Genomic DNA, 24563 nt, shown 5'->3' on the forward strand with positions numbered 1-24563 from the left:
TGAACTTACTTATTCATGCAATAAAATTTGTTGATAGAACTGGAGACACTTTCAGACATATTTAACTTTATGCATTTGACAAAGATTTACAACTTAACCCCTATCTGTTATAGAAGTTATTACAGTTATAAGTGACCATGATGGATGGGTGTTGATAAGTTGCAGTTTTTTAACTGTGGTGTAGGCACATCTCTGGCAAGATTGTGAGTGAATGAATGACGAAAGTGTTTCTTCTTTTCCGAATCACCCTGCCTTGGTGGGAAACGGCTGATGTGTTAACAAAATAAAAAAATATAAAATGTCTTACCTGGAGGAACACCCTCTGGGTATACTCCAGGTAAGATATTTTATTATTTTTGCCACTTATTCAGCAGTATAAAAATAAAAAAATTGTATGATCACTTATAAATGCAGTAACTTTTTATCGTAATTCTGTATTAGCCTCTTTTTTTTTCAGAATTTTATCGGAGGAATCTGCTGATTCATCAACCTTAGAACAGATAACTCAGCAGATTTTTCAAAATTTTGCCAAAGACGATTTTTTTAAATGTAAGTATGTAAGTACTGTATTTTATTATATTTAATAATGGTTACTAAAACAAAATTTTCATTATTTTTTTCAAGCGGTTAACTACTGTATTTTAAGCTTGCATTTTGATGAACAGTTAAACACTGTATTCTATGAATAAACAGAAGGGTGGACGAGGGGCTTGAACCGCAGTCTGCAAATTGACAGTCCAACCGCCCTGCTGCTTTGGCTACCCTTCTGTTTATTCACTGACAGTTGTTTATTGCAACTTAATTTGAGTCCAATGTATTCCATAATATGATGTTAACATAGATGCTGTGTTTAGCTTACATATATATTTGCTACCTATGGATGTATTTTGTTTATATGCTGTACTGCCACATAATAGCCGTTATTTCCACAGTGGGAAGTGCACTTGTGTTCTTGTTACAACAGCCGGACCTCCTGCCAAGCCCAGCACAACGACTCTCAGCAATAACAATCCTTCATGAGTTGTATCGTGGTGAACCCCCACCGAATAATCCCTTTCTTCCGGTCTTCGTGAATCTCTTGGTACAGGATTGATCACTTTGTTGTTTATGGCAATGGATTATCAGATTGTTGCTTGAATACCTCACATGATTTGTGATCTATGAAAGCAAAATTTTTTTAATCTTTACATATAGAATAAAATTTACAATACAATAGAACAAATTCACACTTAGGAAACTTTAGATGAAATTTCAGTCCCAGAAGGTTTTTTGGTGAGTCAGTGACTAAAGTCATGAGGCTGGGTTCGATACATCATTAGACAAGTTTACTGTATAGTTATAAATAATTTTTGCCCCTTATATATAAATTTACATTATTAATTATATTTTCCTATTTTTTTGCTGTCATTAGCACCCTCCTGATGACATAGCCAAAGGCACAGGCAAGAAGTTGGAATACGCTGGCCATATACCAAGAGTTACTCAACCGGAGTTAGTTTTTTTGTCTACTCTTATTACAGAAAGAAACAGTAAAGAGGTATGTTTAATACTACTTTGCTTACAAATAAAGAACAAAAAGGCACAATACCATGACTGGAACAATTCACAAATAACTTGCACATTGGAGATAGAGAAGCCTACAATGATGTTTCAGTCTGACTTGGCTCCCTTTCTCTTTTGTGTTAGTACGCACAAAAATTCAAATGGTTATAATCATAACCATAATTTTTAAAGAGGTGGAGGGGTAAGCCAGTGGAATTCCTCGGTAAGATGATGTAAAAGCTCCAGCTGTGAGTCATCATATGACTAAGACCTGCATCGGGAAACACTTGTTCTGTGTCAGTGTGACTTTGTAAATGTTCCAAGTTGGACCGAAACGTCGTCGCAAGTTTCTCTCTCCTATGCACGGGTTATTTGTGTATTGTTCACAGATATAAATTGGATACACTTTGCTTTATCACATTAAATCACATCCTAATTGTCATTTCATGAATGTGAAGCATTTTGATTTTTATCAAGTTTTTGATGTCCTGAGTTTTTTCCTTTCATTCTTCCATTTATTTAGTCCTAAATTTCCAACTCCTTTCGATAAACTTTGTTATTCAGACTTTATACCTAAGAATTAAGCTGATGTTAACAAATGAGAGTTAAAATTGTCTCATTTTGTTTGTAAGAGGAGAGTTTGAGGGAGAGGGTAAAGGTTTTCAGTGCTAGAAATTTGACATCCAGCAGGCTTCTGTTAGTGCATTACATTGGAGTCATTGGAGGCAAGTGGTTTTTATGGCTTGATATGCTAATGGAGTGTGAGCAAAGTAACATTTGTGAAGGGATTCAGGGAACCTGGTTAGTCAGACTTGAGTCCTGGAGGTGGGAAGTACAGTGCCTGCACTCTGAAGGAGGGGTAGAAATATGTTGTAGTTTTTGAGCTGCAGTATCGGCATGCTACTGGCAAGGCAGCGATGGAGTGAATGATGATGAAAGTGTTTCTTCTTTTTCGGGTCAACCTACCTCTGTGGGAAATGGCTGATATGTTAAAAATGTTAAAAATTATTTCATTTCTGCAGTATTTATATCATCAATTCTTCATAGAAGATGAAATACCACAATCATAAACTTTATTCCTGTAACTATAATGGATCTTAAATTTTTTTTTTTACTTTAATGGTACTTAAAATATTTCTTTTTTACTTTTTCTCCTTTTTTCAGTTACTGAAGAGAACAGCATCGCAGATTATGAACCTCGACGTTTCCAACCATCCACCAATCGACACAACAGCCCTCAGACTAAACCTCGCAGAACTACTCTCTGAACGTCCAGACACAGCCAAGAGTGCCATCCCAGTTATCTATTCCCATCCTCAACCATCACCCAGCTCAGGGTACACTAACACATTACTTTTTATATTTATATTTTATACTGACAAAGCACTCTGTGACCCACCAAGATTTAACACATCTTTTTTAATGTAATGATACCGTTAACTCTCAGTTTAATGAACTGAGATGAGATTTTGTTAGGATTTTTAACCAAGAGGGTTAGCTACTCTGGATAACCCAATAAAGTCAGTGCATCATCAAGGAATGTCTGTCTTATTTCCACTTGAGTCCTTTAAAATTGTCCCCAGGATGCTACCCAGTATCTTCTTACTACTAGGTGAACAGTGATGGCAGGTGTTTACCTGGAGTTTACCTGGAGAGAGTTCCGGGGGTCAACGCCCCCGCGGCCCGGTCTGTGACCAGGCCTCCTGGTGGATCAGAGCCTGATCAACCAGGCTGTTGCTGCTGGCTGCACGCAAACCAACGTACGAGCCACAGCCCGGCTGATCCGGAACTGACTTTAGGTGCTTGTCCAGTGCCAGCTTGAAGACTGCCAGGGGTCTGTTGGTAATCCCCCTTATGTGTGCTGGGAGGCAGTTGAACAGTCTCGGGCCCCTGACACTTATTGTATGGTCTCTTAACGTGCTAGTGACACCCCTGCTTTTCATTGGGGGGATGGTGCATCGTCTGCCAAGTCTTTTGCTTTCGTAGTGAGTGATTTTCGTGTGCAAGTTCGGTACTAGTCCCTCTAGGATTTTCCAGGTGTATATAATCATGTATCTCTCCCTCCTGCGTTCCAGGGAATACAGGTTTAGGAACCTCAAGCGCTCCCAATAATTGAGGTGTTTTATCTCCGTAAAACACCTCACATGCCTAATATTTCCACCTGTACCAGGGATTGAACCATGGACACTTGCTATGTGAGCTGAGTGCGCTGCCAACTGAGTCACAAGACACTAATAAGGGTGAGTGGGTTGCCAGTAATGGTGATTATGGGGGATAGAAATGCAACTATTTTATCATGATCCCTGGTATGGGTGGAGACATTGAGTGTGTTTCCTTAAGACACCTGATGTCCATGTTCACCTAGCAGTAAAACAGGTACCTGGGTGTTAGTCGACTGGTGTGGGTCGCTTCCTGGGACAAAACTGACCTAATTTGCCCAAAATGCTCTGCATAACAAAGGGCTATCTATATAGTATGTCACTTTGGTCTGTATACCTTGTACATGTACTTGTAGAAATATAGGTGATGATGATGATCATCATCATCGTCGTTGTCGTCGTCATCATCATCATCAGCGGACTTTGTCCGTTGTTTGAGAATTGGTTGACCCAGCAGATTTTATTCCATATTTCTGAAGTCTATTATAGAGCTCTATTAAATCAAAGGTGTACTGCTAATACTGTAATAATGTAGTGACTAGTTTATGTTTTAGAAAATTAGTGAATATTATGTTGAATGTGGTACATGAAAGTAGTTATATGAATAAACAAAAGTGAGCAAAGTAACATGAAGGGATTTGGGGAAACCGGTTAGACAGACTTGAGTCCTGGAGGTGGTAAGTACTTTGCTTGCACTCTGAAGGAGGGATAGAGATTTTTTTTTTTTTTAACAAGTCAGCCGTCTCCCACCGAGGCAGGGTGACCCAAAAAGAAAGAAAATCCCCAAAAAGAAAATACTTACATCATTCAACACTTTCACCTCACTCACACATAATCACTGTTTTTGCAGAGGTGCCCAGAATACAACAGGGATAGAGATATGTTGTAGTTTTTGAACTGTAGTGTCGGCACACCACTGTCAAGACAGCGATGGAGTGAATGATGATGAAAGTGTTTCTTATTTTTCAGGTCACCCTGCCTTGGTGGGAAATGGGCTACTCAATCCTTGGTCTTGGCATATATTATTAGAGTATTAAGTTAAAAGAATGTACAATATTGTACATTAGGACCTCAGCTTATGAATACAAATGGAGCAGTAGAAATGAAATAAAGATGATGTAATCAGTCCATCAGGTTTTGTTTCTGGTTTTTCAACTTACAAACATGTTGCTTGTGGGGACAAACACTGTAAAGAATTGTTAGGCGTCACATGTTTGTACTACAGTTTAGCATTTCTAAAACTTTTATTGGTTAATAAGTGACATACTTGTAAGTGTAACTGTGTGTAACTTATGGTGTATGTGTGAATGTGTGTAACTTATTGTTAGTACCAGAACACCCATGGATAACTAAGTATATTTACCAGTTGCTCATCAGTAATAGTGTTAGACACTTGAAACCCATGAATAAAGAAACTCATGAATAAAGACACTCACAAATAAAGAAACAAGTAAAGAAACTCTCAAATAAAGAAACTCCTCATAAAGCGAGAAGCACCCGTAATGTGACATTTTATTGTGGCAACATTTCGCTCTCCAGAAACTTTGTTAACATTACCAGTAACAGCTTGACAAAGTTCCTGGAGAACAAAATCTTTCTTTCAACACACCGGCCGTATCCCACCAAGGCAGGGTGGCCCAAAAGGAAAAACGAAAGTTTCTCCTTTTACATTTAGTAATATATACAGGAGAAGGGGTTACTAGCCCCTTGCCCCTGGCATTTTAGTCGCCTCTTACAACACGCATGGCTTACGGAGGAAGAATTCTGTTCCACTTCCCCATGGGGGTAAAAGGAAATAAGCAAGGACAAGAACTAGAAAGAAAACCCAGAGGGGAGTGTATATATATGCTTGTACATGTACGTGTAGTGTGACCTAAGTGTAAGTAGAAGTAGCAAGATGTACCTGAAATCTTGCATGTTTATGAGACAGAAAAATGGACACCAGCAATCCTACCATCATGTAAAACAATTACAGACTTTCGTTTTATATTCACTTGGCAGGACGGTAGTACCTCCCTGGGCGGTTGTTGTCTACCAACCTACTACCTTTAGGAGAACAAAATGTTACCACAATAAAATGTCACATTAGTTGCATCTGTGTCTGTTCGAATATTGTACCTCTCCTACTACACCATCTTTTATTTATATTGTATATATACTTTATTATTCAATAAGAGCACAGTAAACAGGTATGCAAAACAACCACTGTGAAAAAGTAGTGAAATTCCAAGCACTTTAATGATTTCTCACATTATCAAGGACCTGTAAAAATGATAGAACAATGGAAGGTACATCTCAACCTTATAAGCCTTCTGCTGTTCTGTTATTTTTATAGTTCCTTGATGATGTGAGAAATCACATAAGTGCTTGCAATTTCACTATTTTTTTTCACAGTGGTTGTTTTGCATATACTTTATTATGCAAAATGATACACAGATCTACAGATTTCATTGAAATTTAATGAATTGTATGTTTGATTTTCTGATATTTTGAATATTTAACCCTTAGCTTCTTTGGCTATAATAATGATCATTATTTCAGATTGTTAAGCGAAGTAAGCCAAGTGAAGAGAACCTGTGAAGCGTTGCTCTGTGGTCCCAGACAGACTTTAGCCCAGCAGTATTTCACCCCAGAAATTATTAGACTAACACCTCCACTACACATTGCTGAAGATGAGGTTAGACTAACTTTTTTATGAAAAAAATCACACAAACTAAAGACTAGAGCAAATGAGTGAGCTCAGTGGGAAATATTCCTGGTGGGAAATAACCATTGGGTTGATAAATAATTACATGACAGTTAGAACACTTCCTGCACTAACTGTAGTATTAAGTTGCAGATGTTACGTATGGATTTCATATTTAACTTATAGATTAATTGTATATGTGTATGCTTCTAAACTGTTGTATTCTGAGCACCTCTGTGTTGCAACCCCTGAATGGGTTACAATGATTATGTATATATATATGTAATGTATATTACCTTTTCATTTAATTTTATATTGCTTATATTTGCGATAATAGCTAAATCGTAAATGTATGACTTTATATTATTATTTGACTGTTATATTGTTATTTAGCTTATGTTGTTAGGATGTATATAAAATGTGCTCAGTTAGTCTTGATTGTCAAACTACTGTAATTATCGCTTGTCGCTCGTTATACTGCCGGCTTCTGAGCTGCGCTGTCCACGTACCTATCACGTGATCGAGGGGGGGTGTCCTCACCTCTCGTGAAGTAGTCAGTCTGCTCGAGACTCGCTTGCTGGTTGGACAGATTGTCTGTCTCATTATTCTTGTTAGTTCTGTAGAACTTTGTTCACAGAACATTGTAAAGACTTTGTGATTTTCGACGTTGTACTGAGGTTGTGTGTCACATTGACACTCTGAACATCTCAGGTCCCGAGCTATAGCTTCTGACCTAATTTTGTACTGGTTTCTGTGCATTGTCACAGTCGGGTTTTCCTATGCTGAACATAGATTCAGTATTATGGGAGTTTGTAACTTTTGTGGAGGATCTGCAGATGGTCCCTACTTAGTGTCGTTATATTATTTCCCAGTTCCTGATTCTGTGTCACAGTCGCTTGATATTGCATTGCTATTGGGCTTAGCATTCTTTGTTGTTCAAGCAGACTGTTCGGGTTGCCAGTCGGTCAAGAAGTTAGTTTATTTGAGGACTTTGTCAGTCACTTGTTTAAGTCTTATTCGAGTCTTGAGACATAGCTAAGTACTTAAGAGCACTTACACGCATACACACACTTGTACATATTTGTAATATCTTATTAAATGTTAATGTACCTGACGGTACTTTTTTTTTTTTTTTTTTTTTTTTTTTAAAAAGTCGGCCGTCTCCCACCGAGGCAGGGTGACCCAAAAAAGAAAGAAAATCCCCAAAAAGAAAATACTTTCATCATCATTCAACACTTTCACCACACTCGCACATTATCACTGTTTTTGCAGAGGTGCTCAGAATACAACAGTCTAGAAGCATAAACATATAAAGATACACAACATATCCCTCCAAACTGCCAATATCCCAAACCCCTCCTTTAAAGTGCAGGCATTGTACTTCCCATTTCCAGGACTCAAGTCCGACTATATGAAAATAACCGGTTTCCCTGAATCCCTTCACTAAATATTACCCTGCTCACACTCCAACAGATCGTCAGGTCCCAAGTACCATTCGTCTCCATTCACTCCTATCTAACACGCTCACGCACGCTTGCTGGAAGTCCAAGCCCCTTACCCACAAAACCTCCTTTACCCCCTCTCTCCAACCCTTTCGAGGACGACCCCTACCCCGCCTTCCTTCCCCTATAGATTTATATGCTTTCCATGTCATTCTACTGTGATCCATTCTCTCTAAATGACCAAACCACTTCAACAACCCCTCTTCTGCCCTCTGACTAATACTTTTATTAACTCCACACCTTCTCCTAATTTCCACACTCCGAATTTTCTGCATAATATTTACACCACACATTGCCCTTAAACAGGACATCTCCGCTGCCTCCAACCGTCTCCTCGCTGCTGCATTTACCACCCAAGCTTCACACCCATATAAGAGTGTTGGTACTACTATACTTTCATACATTCCCTTCTTTGCCTCCATAGATAACGTTTTTTGACTCCACATATACCTCAACGCACCACTCACCTTTTTTCCCTCATCAATTCTATGATTAACCTCATCCTTCATAAATCCATCCGCCGACACGTCAACTCCCAAGTATCTGAAAACATTCACTTCTTCCATACTCCTCCTCCCCAATTTGATATCCAATTTTTCTTTATCTAAATCATTTGACACCCTCATCACCTTACTCTTTTCTATGTTCACTTTCAACTTTCTACCTTTACACACATTCCCAAACTCATCCACTAACCTTTGCAATTTTTCTTTAGAATCTCCCATAAGCACAGTATCATCAGCAAAAAGTAACTGTGTCAATTCCCATTTTGAATTTGATTCCCCATAATTTAATCCCACCCCTCTCCCAAACACCCTAGCATTTACTTCCTTTACAACCCCATCTATAAATATATTAAACAACCATGGTGACATTACACATCCCTGTCTAAGACCTACTTTTACCGGGAAGTAGTCTCCCTCTCTTCTACACACCCTAACCTGAGCCTCACTATCCTCATAAAAACTCTTTACAGCATTTAATAACTTACCACCTATTCCATATACTTGCAACATCTGCCACATTGCTCCTCTATCCACTCTATCATATGCCTTTTCTAAATCCATAAATGCAATAAAAACTTCCCTATCTTTATCTAAATACTGTTCACATATATGCTTCAATGTAAACACCTGATCTACACATCCCCTACCCACTCTAAAACCTCCTTGCTCATCCGCAATCCTACATTCTGTCTTACCTCTAATTCTTTCAATTATAACCCTACCGTACACTTTTCCTGGTATACTCAGTAAGCTTATTCCTCTATAATTTTTACAGTCTCTTTTGTCCCCTTTCCCTTTATATAAAGGGACTATACATGCTCTCTGCCAATCCCTAGGTACCTTCCCCTCTTTCATACATTTATTAAACAAAAGTACCAACCACTCCAACACTATATCCCCCCCTGCTTTTAACATTTCTGTCATGATCCCATCAGTTCCAGCTGCTTTACCCCCTTTCATTTTACGTAATGCCTCACGTACCTCCCCCACACTTACATTCTGCTCTTCTTCACTCCTAAAAGATGGTATACCTCCCTGACCAGTGCATGAAATTACTGCCTCTGTTTCTTCCTTAACATTTAAAAGTTCCTCAAAATATTCTCGCCATCTACCCAATACCTCCATCTCCCCATCTACTAACTCCCCTACTCTGTTTTTAACTGACAAATCCATATTTTCCCTAGGCTTTCTTAACTTGTTTAACTCACTCCAAAATTTTTTCTTATTTTCATTAAAATTTCTTGACAGTGCCTCTCCCACTCTATCATCTGCTCTCCTTTTGCACTCTCTCACCACTCTCTTTACCTTTCTTTTACTCTCCATATACTCTGCTCTTCTTATAACACTTCTGCTTTGTAAAAACCTCTCATAAGCTACCTTTTTCTCTTTTATCACACCCTTTACTTCATCATTCCACCAATCACTCCTCTTTCCTCCTGCCCCCACCCTCCTATAACCACAAACTTCTGCCCCACATTCTAATACTGCATTTTTAAAACTATTCCAACCCTCTTGAACCCCCCCACTACTCATCTTTGCACTAGCCCACCTTTCTGCCAATAGTCGCTTATATCTCACCCGAACTTCCTCCTCCCTTAGTTTATACACTTTCACCTCCCTCTTACTTGTTGTTGCCACCTTCCTCTTTTCCCATCTACCTCTTACTCTAACTGTAGCTACAACTAAATAATGATCCGATATATCAGTTGCCCCTCTATAAACATGTACATCCTGGAGCCTACCCATCAACCTTTTATCCACCAATACATAATCTAATAAACTACTTTCATTACGTGCTACATCATACCTTGTATATTTATTTATCCTCTTTTTCATAAAATATGTATTACTTATTACCAAATTTCTTTCTACACATAGCTCAATTAAAGGCTCCCCATTTACATTTACCCCTGGCACCCCAAATTTACCTACTACTCCCTCCATAACATTTTTACCCACTTTAGCATTAAAATCCCCAACCACCATTACTCTCACACTTGATTCAAAACTCCCCACGCATTCACTCAACATTTCCCAAAATCTCTCTCTCTCCTCTACACTTCTCTCTTCTCCAGGTGCATACACGCTTATTATAACCCACTTTTCACATCCAATCTTTATTTTACTCCACATAATCCTTGAATTAATACATTTATAGTCCCTCTTTTCCTGCCATAGCTTATCCTTCAACATTATTGCTACTCCTTCTTTAGCTCTAACTCTATTTGAAACCCCTGACCTAATCCCATTTATTCCTCTCCACTGAAACTCTCCCACCCCCTTCAGCTTTGTTTCACTTAAAGCCAGGACATCCAGCTTCTTCTCATTCATAACATCCACAATCATCTCTTTCTTATCATCTGCACAACATCCACGCACATTCAGACTTCCCACTTTGACAATTTTCTTCTTCTTATTCTTTTTAGTAATCTTTACAGGAAAAGGGGTTACTAGCCCATTGTTCCCGGCATTTTAGTTGACTTTTACAACACGCATGGCTTACGGAGGAAAGATTCTTATTCCACTTCCCCATGGATATAAAAGGAAAATTAATAAGACCAAGAACTATTAAGATAAAATCAAAGAAAACTCAGATGAGTGTGTATAAATAAATGTGTACATGTATGTGTAGTGTGACCTAAGTGTAAGTAGAAGTAGCAAGACATGCCTGTAATCTTGCATATTTATGAGACAGACAAAAGACATCAGCAATCCTACCATCATGTAAAACAATCACAGGCTTCGTTTTACACTCACTTGGCAGGACGGTAGTACCTCCCTGGGTGGTTGCTGTCTACCAACCTACTAAGAATTATAAATGTGATATGTGCTTTCAGCACAATAATATTGAACTCGAGAGATTGATTTTATTTTGATTGCTGTAATTAATTTAATTTGATAATATACCTCTAGACAACTTATAGACTTAATAAATTTATTAAATTTTAATTTCTCTAGTTAGTAGCCTACCAGTTGTAATCCTGAAGCACTATTGAATCTTAATGACTTCTAATGGATAATTGGACAAGGATACTGACTACTTGTTACGAAAACCCAGTAACAGGCTGGATGCTAGAAGGGCAGTCCTTTCTAGTATTCACTGGAGATCTCTAAGCTTTTAGAATCGCATTTTTTGTAACAAATGGGGGCCTGTCCGGGATGCTCTTGATCCAAGGTGTTGGAGAAATTGTCCAGTTTGACGTACTAGTAACTCTATGATCAAACACTCTGAGTACTTTCCTAATCTGAAGACTTTGAGTTTAGTCTTGTACAACATACCAGGTGGATGTATGTACCTGGCTGAGTCTCTTGATCCAAGGAGATGGAAATACTGTTTATGAGCTCTAGCTCTAAGACAACTAACACTAAAATTCCTATCAAGATTATAGTTTCCCATAATCACTCTCTCGTAGTACAATTATTTTCGTGATGTATGCCAAAGTGAAACAGTTAATTGATACTCTGACTTTGTCTGAGTTAAGTACATTAAAACTTCAGACGTGTTGGCAAGTAGCCAAGTATCTCGGTGTGACGTATAACAGGAATTACACTGCTGAAACTGTCAGAGCATTAATTAAAGATATATTGTTTCCTGCTCATACAGAGATGTCTGATTATGATTCAGATTCAGAAAGCCTAGTGTCACAATTAGGAAGTATGACTCTATTTGATGAAGATGAAAGAGTAACTAAGGCAGAAGTGAGCCTAGTGTACGAGCCTAGTGTAGATCAGTTCTCGCTCGCTCCTTCCTTCACTGACACTATAGTACAGAGTATAGCAGGTTGGATGACACAGCCTAATACTAGTACAGTGTATGATACACCTGTATCTACTTATCCTAGACCAGATCTAGACAATCTAGAGACGGCTGGACCAAGTGTCCGACCTAAGGACCGTCCAGACCATGTTAATTTCCCTACTCCTCCATTACCCACTGGTCCTATCTCTCAGGAACAGTTTGAGAGGTTGGAACGCCTCATTATGTTGCAGACTGCACAAATTGAGGCACAGAGGAGATTGAACGAAGAAGATTTCCAAAGAGAAAATGTTCGTCTGTTAAGACAACAGACTGATAGATCACAGGACACATTTATGTGCAGAAAGCTGCATCCATGGTTCCTAAGTTTTTTGAAAGTGACTCAGACACATATTTTGATGTGTTTGAGAACCAGGCACGTGCTATGAACTGGCCACGTAAGCACTGGGCAACATTGCTGCATACAGCGTTGACGGGAAGAGCTCAAACTTGTACGGCTGCTTTGCCATTTACCAAGTACATTAGTTATGATGCTGTCAAACAAACAATTCTAGAGACATATAACTTGTTACCTGTAAGTTATCAAAGAGCATTTCGTACGTTACAACGACGACAAGATCAAACTTGTGTAGAGTTTGCTCGTGAGAAAAAAGTTTCATTTGAGAGATGGACTAGAGCTGCTAAATGTACCAACTATGACAGCCTTGTTCAGTTGTTACTACACGAAGAGTTTAACAACTGTATGTCTGCGGACATACAAGAATATCTGATCGATCATACTACCTCGGATATTCTGGAAACTGCAGCATTAGCAGACAATTACGAGATTTCTCACAAACTTGTACGTACTAAAACACAAAGAAACAAGGTAACTAAAGATTGTCCTAGAAGTTGGCAACCTAAATCAGCTGCTCATTGCCGGCCTGATGTACCTGCTACTGTAACTTCTCGTACCTTTACCAGGAAAACTCACAATCCTGAATCTGTCTCTGTGGCTAGACAGAAATCTGGTATCGAGAAGAAGAAAGTTAAATGTACCTATTGTAACAGAAAAGGACATACTAGAGAGTATTGCTATAAGTTAGAAAGAGATGCGAGATACAGTCGTGCGGCTGGCGCCCCCACTCAAGTCGTATCCTCTTCCGAGCAACAAAGGCCCCAAAATCCTAGCAATTCCTCTTATCCTACTGTTTTAGATAATGTTACTCAGGATAGATGACTAGCGTCAGAAAGTGTATCTGACGAAAAGATTCGTTCAGCGATGAGTCCTTACTTTTTGAGAGATAAAGTAGGATTTGACGAATCACATCTAACTGAGATAATTTCTTTCAGAGACACTGGCAGTTATCTCACGTTATTAAGAGAAGATGTACTGCCCATAACTGATGATACCTATTGCAAGATAGATGTATTGTTAGAAGCCTATGGAGGGGCTGTTATAAAAGTGCCTCTGCACAAAGTTTATATTGAGACAAGCTATTATACTGGTTATATTTCAGTGGGTATATCCAGTGGTGTATTTCCCATCAGGTCAGTGGACTTGTTGATAGGGAACGATATCCTTCATGCTGGTATATGTAAAGAACCACTTGTGATTGATAATAACACTGATGATAATTATGCCATTGAAGCTTGTAGAGAGAAACCTATTTTATTTCCTCTCAGCGCAATTACTAGAGCTATGTCAAAGATTCAACAACCATCCTTGTCTCCTGTTGAGTTAGTGGATGACAATGATTTGGGCTTGAATATGTTGTTTAGTGACGCTCTGCGCCCAGGATCATTAACACTGACTCCCCCTGGTCATCAACCTAGTCAAGACATAACTGACATTAAATTTCTAACTCATGATGATTTAATCAAGGATCAGTTTGTTGATCAGTCACTGGAAAGACTGAGAGATATAGCAGTTACTGAGAGTGAAGCAAAGGATCTCGATAATTGTTACTATTATAGTAATGGTGTACTGATGGAGAAAACTACATGTAAGTTGTCAGCTGATAGTGTTTCCATCACAATCAAGCATCTCGTAGTGTTACCAGTTTCATTTCGTGAACAAGCCATTGATTTTGCTCACAATAGTCCCATAGGAGGACATTTGGGTGTCAAGAAGACACTCGGTAAACTGGCAAAACATTTTACTTGGCCAAAGATGAAGGAAACAGTAGCTGATCATGTGCGACGTTGCCACGTGTGTCAAGTAACAGGCAAGCCAGCGCACACACCTCCACCTGCACCTCTCACTGAGTTCATTAGTAACAAAGTTCAGTTCATCTGGACTAGAGATTGTTCAGACTCGTTCAAAAGGTTGAAGCGCTTGCTATCCTCTGCTCCTGTGTTGAAGAGTCCTAATTTCAATCTTCCCTTCTTTTTACATATAGATGCGAGTGGCTATGCAGTGGGTGCTGTGCTGCTCCAACAGTCAACATCCACTGATATTCTCCATCCTATATGTTACTATTCATCTAAGCTTAAACGACACCAGAAAAATTATGCCACTATTGAGAAAGAGGCTCTAGCTCTTGTGGTGTCATTGGAACATTTTGACGTGTATTTGGGCACTTCCCCATTTAAAATTAACGTTTTTTCTGACCACAATCCACTCACCTACATAAACACTATGAAAAGTAAAAATGCTAGGATCATGAGGTGGGCCCTCAGAATCCAACCTTATTCTATTAGTATAAAACACATAAGTGGTCATTGTAATGTAATAGCTGACACTCTGTCTCGTCCTTAATAATTATCAGTTACATTAAATTAACGTAATTTTATGCCCAAATACCTTTTGTTACTTGCTATGTCAAATTCAGTAAAGTAACTTAATCCCTCCAGCCCATATTAACTATATATACTCATGTCATGTCTAATTATTATATTTATATATTCACAGTATTGTGTGTAAGGAGACAAGCTGAGTGTTGAGTGGGTAGTGTCGTGTGGGAGATGGTACTGCGTGACGCAACACTGTCCTGCCGCAGACCCCCCCCCTCACTACACACCTTAAGCTGTTTCATACTCAGATGTTCATACTGCCTCGCATTCCACAACCACTACTTAAGAGTGGAATGCAGTCTCCTCTACTATGATCGAGCCTCAACGTGCCCTCCTTGTCAGCGCTATCCTGTCTCTACACTGATGTACATAACCAAGAGTATGAAGATATACGATACTGTGTACTGCCCTAGTACCTAGGGGCATATCCTAGTGACGGACGCTGTGAAATTGTAGAGGTGCTTGGCACAAGAGAGACTCTGATTAATGTTTAATTTTTATATTGATAATAATATTGATATGAGTAATCAGAAATAATGTGAAAAACATTAATGCAACTCCTAGTGCGACCCTCTGTCGTGTTGGGGGGGGTGTTGCAACCCCTGAATGGGTTACAATGATTATGTATATATATATGTAATGTATATTACCTTTTCATTTAATTTTATATTGCTTATATTTGCGATAATAGCTAAATCGTAAATGTATGACTTTATATTATTATTTGACTGTTATATTGTTATTTAGCCTATGTTGTTAGGATGTATATAAAATGTGCTCAGTTAGTCTTGATTGTCAAACTACTGTAATTATCGCTTGTCGCTCGTTATACTGCCGGCTTCTGAGCTGCGCTGTCCACGTAGCTATCACGTGATCGAGGGGGGGTGTCCTCACCTCTCGTGAAGTAGTCAGTCTGCTCGAGACTCGCTTGCTGGTTGGACAGATTGTCTGTCTCATTATTCTTGTTAGTTCTGTAGAACTTTGTTCACAGAACATTGTAAAGACTTTGTGATTTTCGACGTTGTACTGAGGTTGTGTGTCACATTGACACTCTGAACATCTCAGGTCCTGAGCTATAGCTTCTGACCTAATTTTGTACTGGTTTCTGTGCATTGTCACAGTCGGGTTTTCCTATGCTGAACATAGATTCAGTATTATGGGAGTTTGTAACTTTTGTGGAGGATCTGCAGATGGTCCCTACTTAGTGTCGTTATATTATTTCCCAGTTCCTGATTCTGTGTCGCAGTCGCTTGATATTGCATTGCTATTGGGCTTAGCATTCTTTGTTGTTCAAGCAGACTGTTCGGGTTGCCAGTCGGTCAAGAAGTTAGTTTATTTGAGGACTTTGTCAGTCACTTGTTTAAGTCTTATTCGAGTCTTGAGACATAGCTAAGTACTTAAGAGCAGTTACACGCATACACACACTTGTACATATTTGTAATATCTTATTAAATGTTAATGTACCTGACGGTACTTAAGAATTATAAATGTGATATGTGCTTTCAGCACAATAATATTGAACTCGAGAGATTGATTTTATTTTGATTGCTGTAATTAATTTAATTTGATAATATACCTCTAGACAACTTATAGACTTAATAAATTTATTAAATTTTAATTTCTCTAGTTAGTAGCCTACCAGTTGTAATCCTGAAGCACTATTGAATCTTAATGACTTCTAATGGATAATTGGACAAGGATACTGACTACTTGTTACGAAAACCCAGTAACAGGCTGGATGCTAGAAGGGCAGTCCTTTCTAGTATTCACTGGAGATCTCTAAGCTTTTAGAATCGCGTTTTTTGTAACACTCTGCGAAAGCAGTGATAATGTGTGAGTGTGGTGAAAGTGTTGAATGATGATGAAAGTATTTTCTTTTTGGGGATTTTCTTTCTTTTTTGGGTCACTCTGCCTCGGTGGGAGACGGCCGACTTGTTGAAAAAAAAAAATTAATTGTATATTTATTTTTTACTTCACAATAATGTGAAATTAAATTCTATATTGTATAACCATTTTTAACAAACAAATGCCTCAAAACGGGGATACATTTCTATGTCATCATTTATATAATGAATAACCTACGGCAGCTTTAATATGAATGTTAAAATGAATTTGTGCTCACAAATAAAAGTATGATTAATCATGTAATGGATGGGTTTAAAACCCATTGCAAGTTAGTGCTACAATTCACAGGCCAGTGCGTTAACCACTGGACCAGCTGGCTATAACAAGATTCACCCACCTTGGTCTATTTCTGTGCACCATAGGAAGGTTAGCATGGGCACCTATGGTGTGTAGAAATATACCTAGTTGGTTGAATCTTCTTGGTGCCAGCTGGTCCAGTGGTTAACACACTGGCCTGTGAGTTTTATATTTCATTTGCCAATTGTTCAAACCCCCACTCGTTTCATGATTTGTTTACAATCATGTTGTTATGATTTTGTGAGTTACAATAACTATTTTGTATTATAAGGCTAAGATTAATACACTGCAATAGTATCCTGAATTAATACAGACTGTATTTCCTCCAACAGCTAGTTTGGATAACCCCAGTCGACCGTGCTGAACACAAAGTTATGTATGATTCAAGCATGTGTATTCTTAGTGGTGGCGATGCTGAGGCCAAGCGACTAATGGCCAAGGCCTTCAAGGAAACCTTATCATTACCTCAGCAACAGCACCTTCTTGCTGAGCTAGATAAGGACCCTAGGATGGTTTATCACACTGGTTTAACTCCTCCCAAGGTGAATTATTTAGTGTTTTCTATGTTTTGTTTTTTTAACACAGAGGCCATCTCCCACTGAGGCAGAGTGACCCAAAAGAGAAGAAATGAAAGTCTCTTTTCTTTTTACATTTAGTAATTTATACAGAAGGGGTTACTAGCCCCTTGTTTCCAGCATTTTAGTTGCCTCTTATGATACGCATGGCTTACGAAGGATTTTTTTTTTTTTCCTACTTCCCCTGTATTCTTTTTTTCTTTTTTAATATGTCGATCATTTCCCACAGGCAGGGTGACCCCCCCCCCAAAAAAAAAGGAAAAAAAAAATCTTTGTATGCTGTATTATGTATTGCTATTGATGAATAAGACACTGTAACACTTAGATATTTTGTCAGTCAGTGACTGTCAGTCCAATACTGAGAATAATAACTGAAGATGGTGGAAGACATAAACAAGAAGTTTAAGGTGATCAGTCCTTCAACCTTGAAAGGTGGTGTTGAGTTCAACAGTCTTGTTTAACATTACACAGCTTGGTTCATTTCTCTGAGAGTTATGTTTTCATCCATCTTCCTTGATATAACATTCTCTCTGTCAGGTTCTTTAACTGCTATAGTTATTGACACTATTTATGAAGATAACTAGTAATGTCTGTGGGGAAGTGGAAAAGAATTCTTCCTCCATAAGCCATGAGTGTCATAAGAAGCAATTAAAATGTGGGAAAAAGGGGTTAGTAACACCTTCTGTATAAATTACTAAATTTAAAAGGAAAAACTTTTGTTTTTCTTTTTAGGTCGCCCTGCCTTGGTAGGATATGGCCGGTTTATTGAAAAAAAAAATAGTAATGTTCTGTGTATACTGTATAATCTTTTGTCACGTAGTTTATATTTTTCATATGGCCTGATTTCCTATTTCCCTATTTCTGTTACACAGATTTTTTTCTTTTCCAACATGCTGGCCATCTCCCATCAAGGCAGGGTGACCTAATAAGAAAAACAATAGTTTTTCTTTTTAAATTTAGTAATGTATACAAGAGAAGAGGTTACTAGCTCCTTGCTCCCGGCATTTTAGTTGCCTCTTACAACATGCATGGCTCATGGAGGAAGAGTTCTTTTCCACCTCCCTATGGAGATTTGTGTAATTTATGGATTATAACCCATCATCTCTGTGTTTACCAGAATGCTGTTTTATTGAGAAAACTTACTCTCCATTAAGTCATGTTATCCTTTCTTTTTTCTGTTCAACATGATAATTTTTTCAAAATTATTGTAACCTAACTTAATCTAACCTAAAATACAGTACAGTACATAAGAAGTCACCTAAGATCTATACATTAGAAAATGCTTATGACCCCTATGGGTTTAGTGCCTCCCCATGAGTAAAATAAATATTTGGAAGAGATCACAATAAACCACATGACTGCAAATATGAAAAGAATACCACAGTGAAAATAGGAAATAAAACTTGAGCACTTACACACACATATCTTCAGAGAAAGATGTGTGTGTGTAAGCACATGAAAGTACAGTGGACCCCCGCATAACGATCACCTCCAAATGCGACCAATTATGTAAGTGTATTTATGTAAGTGCTTTTGTACATGTATGTTTGGGGGTCTGAAATGGACTAATCTACTTCACAATATTCCTTATGGGAACAAATTCGGTCAGTACTGGCACCTGAACATACTTCTGGAGTGAAAAAATATCGTTAACCGGGGGTCCACTGTACTTGGGTTTTATTTCCTATTTTCACTGTGGTATTTTTTCATAATAAATATTTACACTTGAAAAGTAATGGTGTGACTCAGAAGAATAGATTGGATAGTATCCTAACAAGGCTTTTTAATTATCCTTTTAATGTAGAATATTTTTAATATTGTGCCATTACTAAAAGGTGTATGTAGGATTTGAAATTACGTATATAATGCACTACACAAATAACCCACACATTGACAACTGAAACTGAAACTTATTATGACATTTTGGTCTGACTTGGCTATTTGTGTATTGCTCCAGTCATAGTATTGTGCTTCTTTATTCTTTATGTACAGGTACTCTTCGACTTACAATGGAGTTACGTTCCGACAAACCCACAGTAAGTCATAAATATCGTAATTCGAATGTAAACATGATTTGCTAAATAAATAAGTAACTGCTGTCACTGAATAAGTAAATAAACAAATAATTATTGTAACTAAATACCAGCATTGAAAAGTAAATACAATGGACCCCCGCCTTACGATATTAATCCGTTCCTGAGAGCTCATCGTAAGCGGAAACTATTGTTAGCCGAATTAATTTTCCCCCATAAGAAATAATGGAAATCAAATTAATCCGTTCCTGACACCCCAGAGTATGAAAAAAAAAATTTTGTTTACCACATGAAATAATAATTTTAATACACACAAACTGAAGAAGACATGCACAATTACTACTGTACTAAGAATAGAATGCATGACACTTACCTTTATTGAAGATCTGGTGATGATTGATGGGATGGGAGGAGGGGAGAGTGTGGAAGTTATTGTTTAGAAGGGGAATCCCTTTCCATTAGGACTTGAGGTAGCGTCTTTTTCCGGGGTTACTGCTCATCTTCTTTTAATGCCACTAGGACCAGCTTGAGAATCACTGGACCTCTGTCGCACAACAAATCTGTCCATAGAGCTCTGTACCTCCCATTCCTTTAAGACTTTCCTAAAATGGGCCATAACATTGTCATTGTACAGGTTGCCAACATGGCTTGCAGTAGCTGTGTCAGGGTGATTTTCATCCGTAAAGGTTTGCAGTTCAACCCACTTTGCACACATTTCCTTAATCTCTTTTTTCTATTCCATACTAATTCTCGCCCTTTTTACCACAGGGATGGCACTAGAAGCTTTCTTGGGGTCCATGGTGACTTATTTTGCAGTTACAAGCACTAAAAACACTGGGATAATGTGGAATGTACCGAATGTATGCGTAGATGCGACCGCACTGGCTGGCTTGTAAACATTGGCGCTGAGGCCACACATGGGACGCGTCCCAGATGAATCACGTAAGGTGAGTTTTTTATCGTGAGGCGAGGCAAAATTTTTGCGTTCAAATGCTTCATATAGCGGATTTAACATAACACGATGCGTTCGTAAGGCGAGGGTCCACTCTAAATGGATACGAGCTACGGACTTGCCACCATCGTGCTGGGTAATTATCTCGAGTGTCGTCTCCAAAGTAATTGTTTTTGCACCATTGTAAAGTCAAAATATTGAAAGTGGAACCATCTTAAGTCGAGGAGCATCTGTATATAATGCACTGCACAGATAACCCATACGTAAGAAACTGAAATTTATGACGACGTTTTGGTCTGACTTGCGTTATTTGTGTATTGTTCCAGTCATGGTATTGTGCCTTTTTATTCTTTATATATATAATATACATTTGTCTCTTCAGCTGCCTGACCTGGTGGAACACAACCCACTTATTGCTATTGAGGTTTTGCTGAAGTTAATGCAATCCAGCCAAATCACTGAGTATTTCAGTGTTCTCGTCAACATGGAGATGTCTCTGCATTCCATGGAGGTAGTGAATAGGTAAGCCTGGCTAAGCAGTTTTTGTTACTTTTTTGGAAATGGTAGACAAATTGGTTGTAAAATTTGTGTTGAGAGTTAGGCTAGGTAAGGTTTGTCAGGAAACAAGACAAGTATTTTCTGATGCGTGGTCTCAGTCATATGATAGAACTCTTGGTCATATGACTTACCAGTCCACTCTTTTAAAATTTATGGTTATCATTATTGATAAGCATGTTTAGAGTGCGAGGAACAGTGAGACGAAGATTCGTACAAACACATGTGCTGAGCAGTATGAGGCTGGGAATGCAGGGGCATGGAAATAGGATGAGTGTTAATGTGGCTGATTGTTCTATGACATACAAGGATGGAGGTGGGTGTTAGTATGGACAATTGTGCTACTTAATACAAGGATGGAGATTCATTAGACCAAAAAAGAATACATATTCGCTGAAAGTGATGTCTACGGAAGGTGCTACAGAGGAAAAGAATCAGTTTGGAGGAATTCTGTACTGTGTTAATAGAGGCGGAAAATCAAATAAATAATTGTCCCATCATACATTAGTGAAACTCATGATGGGGATATATTACACCATTCATGCATTTGCTGTCTTGACAAAAAATGTGCTGAAATTGCAGTTCAGATTACTCTCCAGCTGCAGTATCCTTATCCCCTTCCATAGTGCAGACACTGTAATGCGCACCTCCAGGACTCGAGTCCAGCTAACTGATTTACCTGAATCCCTTCATAAATGTTACCTTGCTCATGCTTCAGCAGCACATCGTTACGTTAAATGTGGGAAGTTGTGTCTGGAAGATGTGAAGAAAACTGCAGACTTTGGCTTTGGTTCCCAGCAGTATTGGGAGATTACAGATTTCTATATCTAGTGCTGCAGTACATATTCGAATTGTATGACCTTTGAATGGAAGGTGATAGTGTTGTGCTTAGTGGAAGAGAAAGCAACATTTCTCACTTTGTCCAAGCCGAAACTAGAGTCATCAGGGAAATAGCACGCCTTCACCTTTCTCGACACATTACTACTGTGTTGACAATGTAAGGGAGGCAGCAGCTGGCAGGAGATTTGTCTATACATCATCCCATATACCTCATTTATACACTCATTCACTCTTTATCAGTTACCAAAATGTTCAGCAATAATAGAAATACAGCTATAGTAGATACATCACAGTTAAAGGTCTTTATTGTAATAATCTTTCACAATTAGTAGCTTCAGATGCAGGATTTCATTCAGTTTCATGTGGTATAAGGTAGCATTAACCCATAAATGGTCCAAACGTATATATACGTTTTTTCAACATTTGAAAGTATGTAAAAAAAAGTAGATCTTTTTTTTTATTTTTACATTTGAAAACGTGTAAAAAAAAACTTTGATCTACGTTTTTATATATATATATATATATATATATATATATATATATATATATATATATATATATATATATATATATATATATATATATATATATATATTTATATATATATATATATATATTTGAAAATATGTAAAAAAATGTAGATCTATTTTTGGAGCACTACACATATGAACGTAGATCTGCTTGTACCGTTTACGGGTTAAAGGCACTCAGTGTGTGCCCCTCTGGTTGCTCGGCAAACATCAGTGCGATAGTCCAGTTCAGTCCAGATGCATTGCAGCATTTTTGGAGTTATCATGCGAACTGCTTCACTGAAAGAAATTTTCAGTTCCTCCAGGGTTGCAAGTAACGGTGGTATGCAAACTGTGCTCTTTACATATCCCCAAAGAATCTTTATGGATTCCCAGCTTATACACTGACCTGGAGTTTTACAACTCACTCACCATGGGTTCAGACCACACCCGTTTCATGTTTTTTTTTTCTTTCAAGATTCCGAGCTTTTCTCTGCAGTATATCATAAGAAAAGCATAAGTTTTTATGAGATTTTATTCTTTATGATAATGATAATTTATTTCAGCATGATACAATGTTTGTACAAAGGAGAATGACATTTGGATGTACATGCTGACAGCCCCTTTATATACAGAGCATTTCAGGTGAACTTAAGACTTACTTAAGATTAATAAGACAATAACAATATGAGTAATTTCATACATACAGTCACTCAGGTGAGTGTAATTGTAAATTTAATGGGTAGAGATTTGCCACAAAATAAAAATGAACAGTATATATAGTGAGCATTGGTTTGACAGGTTAACAACAGCTGTGGAGCTGCCGTCAGAATTTGTACACCTGTACATCAGCAACTGCATCAGCACCTGTGAAACTATCAAGGACCGCTATATGCAGAACAGACTGGTCAGACTGGTGTGTGTCTTTCTGCAGTCACTCATACGCAATAAAATTATAAATGTCCAGGTGAGCTGACAGAACTGTCTGGATTGAAGTTTGTTTTTTATTAAGACAACAGCTGTTTCCCACCAAGGTAGGGTGACCCAAAAAAGAAGAAACACTTTTATCATCATTCACTCCATCATGCCAACAGTACAGATAAAAAATTGCAGCATATCTCCACCCCTCTCCATGGGGAAGTGGAACAGAATTCTTCCTCTGTACGCCATGCATGGCGTAAGAGGCGACTAAAATGCCAGGAGCGAGAGACTAGCAACCCCTTCTCCTGTATATATTACTGAAGTTAAAGAGAGAAACTTTTGTTTTTGTTTTTGGGCCGCCCCGCCTCGGTGAGATACGACCAGTGTCCTGAAAGAAGAAAGATCTCCAACCCTCAAAGAACAAAAAGGCACAATACCATAACTAGAACAATATACAGATAACCTGCACATAGGAGAGAGAGAAAAGCTTATGACTATGTTTTGGTCCATCATGGACTGAAACGTCATAATTAGCTTCTCTCTCTCTTCTATGTGCGGGTTATTTGTGTATTACTCCGCCCTCCTTTAGAGTGCAGGCACTCTACCTCCCACCTGTTATCCTTCATTTTCAAAAAATTTGTCAACCCGCCATGGGAGAGGACCTTAGTGATGATATTTTGGTCCATCCTGGAAAAATGTCAAGTCAGGATGAAAATAGATACAAATGCAGTATAATGTGATCCTTTATTGACTGCGTTTTGCTCACTGTGTTGGTGAAACATCGTCAAACATTTCCAGTAAAATGTCCTAGTGTTTGTATTTTGTGTCTTTCTCCAACTACACTTTATGTTACATAAATGGACACAGATGCAACTAATGTGACATTTTATTGTGGCAACGTTTCACACTCTTAAGAGCTGTGTCAAGCCATTACAAACATTACAAATACATTACATAGAACCATTATTACTAACTATAATTTAGTTAATTCACAAATAACTTTCACATAGGAGAGAGAATTTTACCATGACTTTTTTCTTCTGTGTGCG

The 24563-nt window shown here is 38.2% G+C and overlaps 1 protein-coding gene across 1 annotated transcript in view; it reads left to right on the forward strand.

Annotated features, from left to right (window-relative positions):
- Positions 1 to 24563, forward strand: part of Not11 (CCR4-NOT transcription complex subunit 11) — a 31921-nt gene that overhangs the window by 1903 nt on the left and 5455 nt on the right. The window contains exons 2-9 of the mRNA XM_070101428.1: positions 458 to 549; positions 933 to 1081; positions 1412 to 1537; positions 2707 to 2879; positions 6243 to 6378; positions 17462 to 17671; positions 21072 to 21211; positions 23395 to 23560. Coding sequence (XP_069957529.1) covers positions 458 to 549; positions 933 to 1081; positions 1412 to 1537; positions 2707 to 2879; positions 6243 to 6378; positions 17462 to 17671; positions 21072 to 21211; positions 23395 to 23560 — 1192 coding nt within the window. The remainder of the gene's footprint in view (positions 1 to 457; positions 550 to 932; positions 1082 to 1411; positions 1538 to 2706; positions 2880 to 6242; positions 6379 to 17461; positions 17672 to 21071; positions 21212 to 23394; positions 23561 to 24563) is intronic.

Source organism: Cherax quadricarinatus, chromosome 77 (genome assembly GCF_038502225.1).
Source record: "Cherax quadricarinatus isolate ZL_2023a chromosome 77, ASM3850222v1, whole genome shotgun sequence".
NCBI lineage: Eukaryota > Metazoa > Arthropoda > Malacostraca > Decapoda > Parastacidae > Cherax > Cherax quadricarinatus.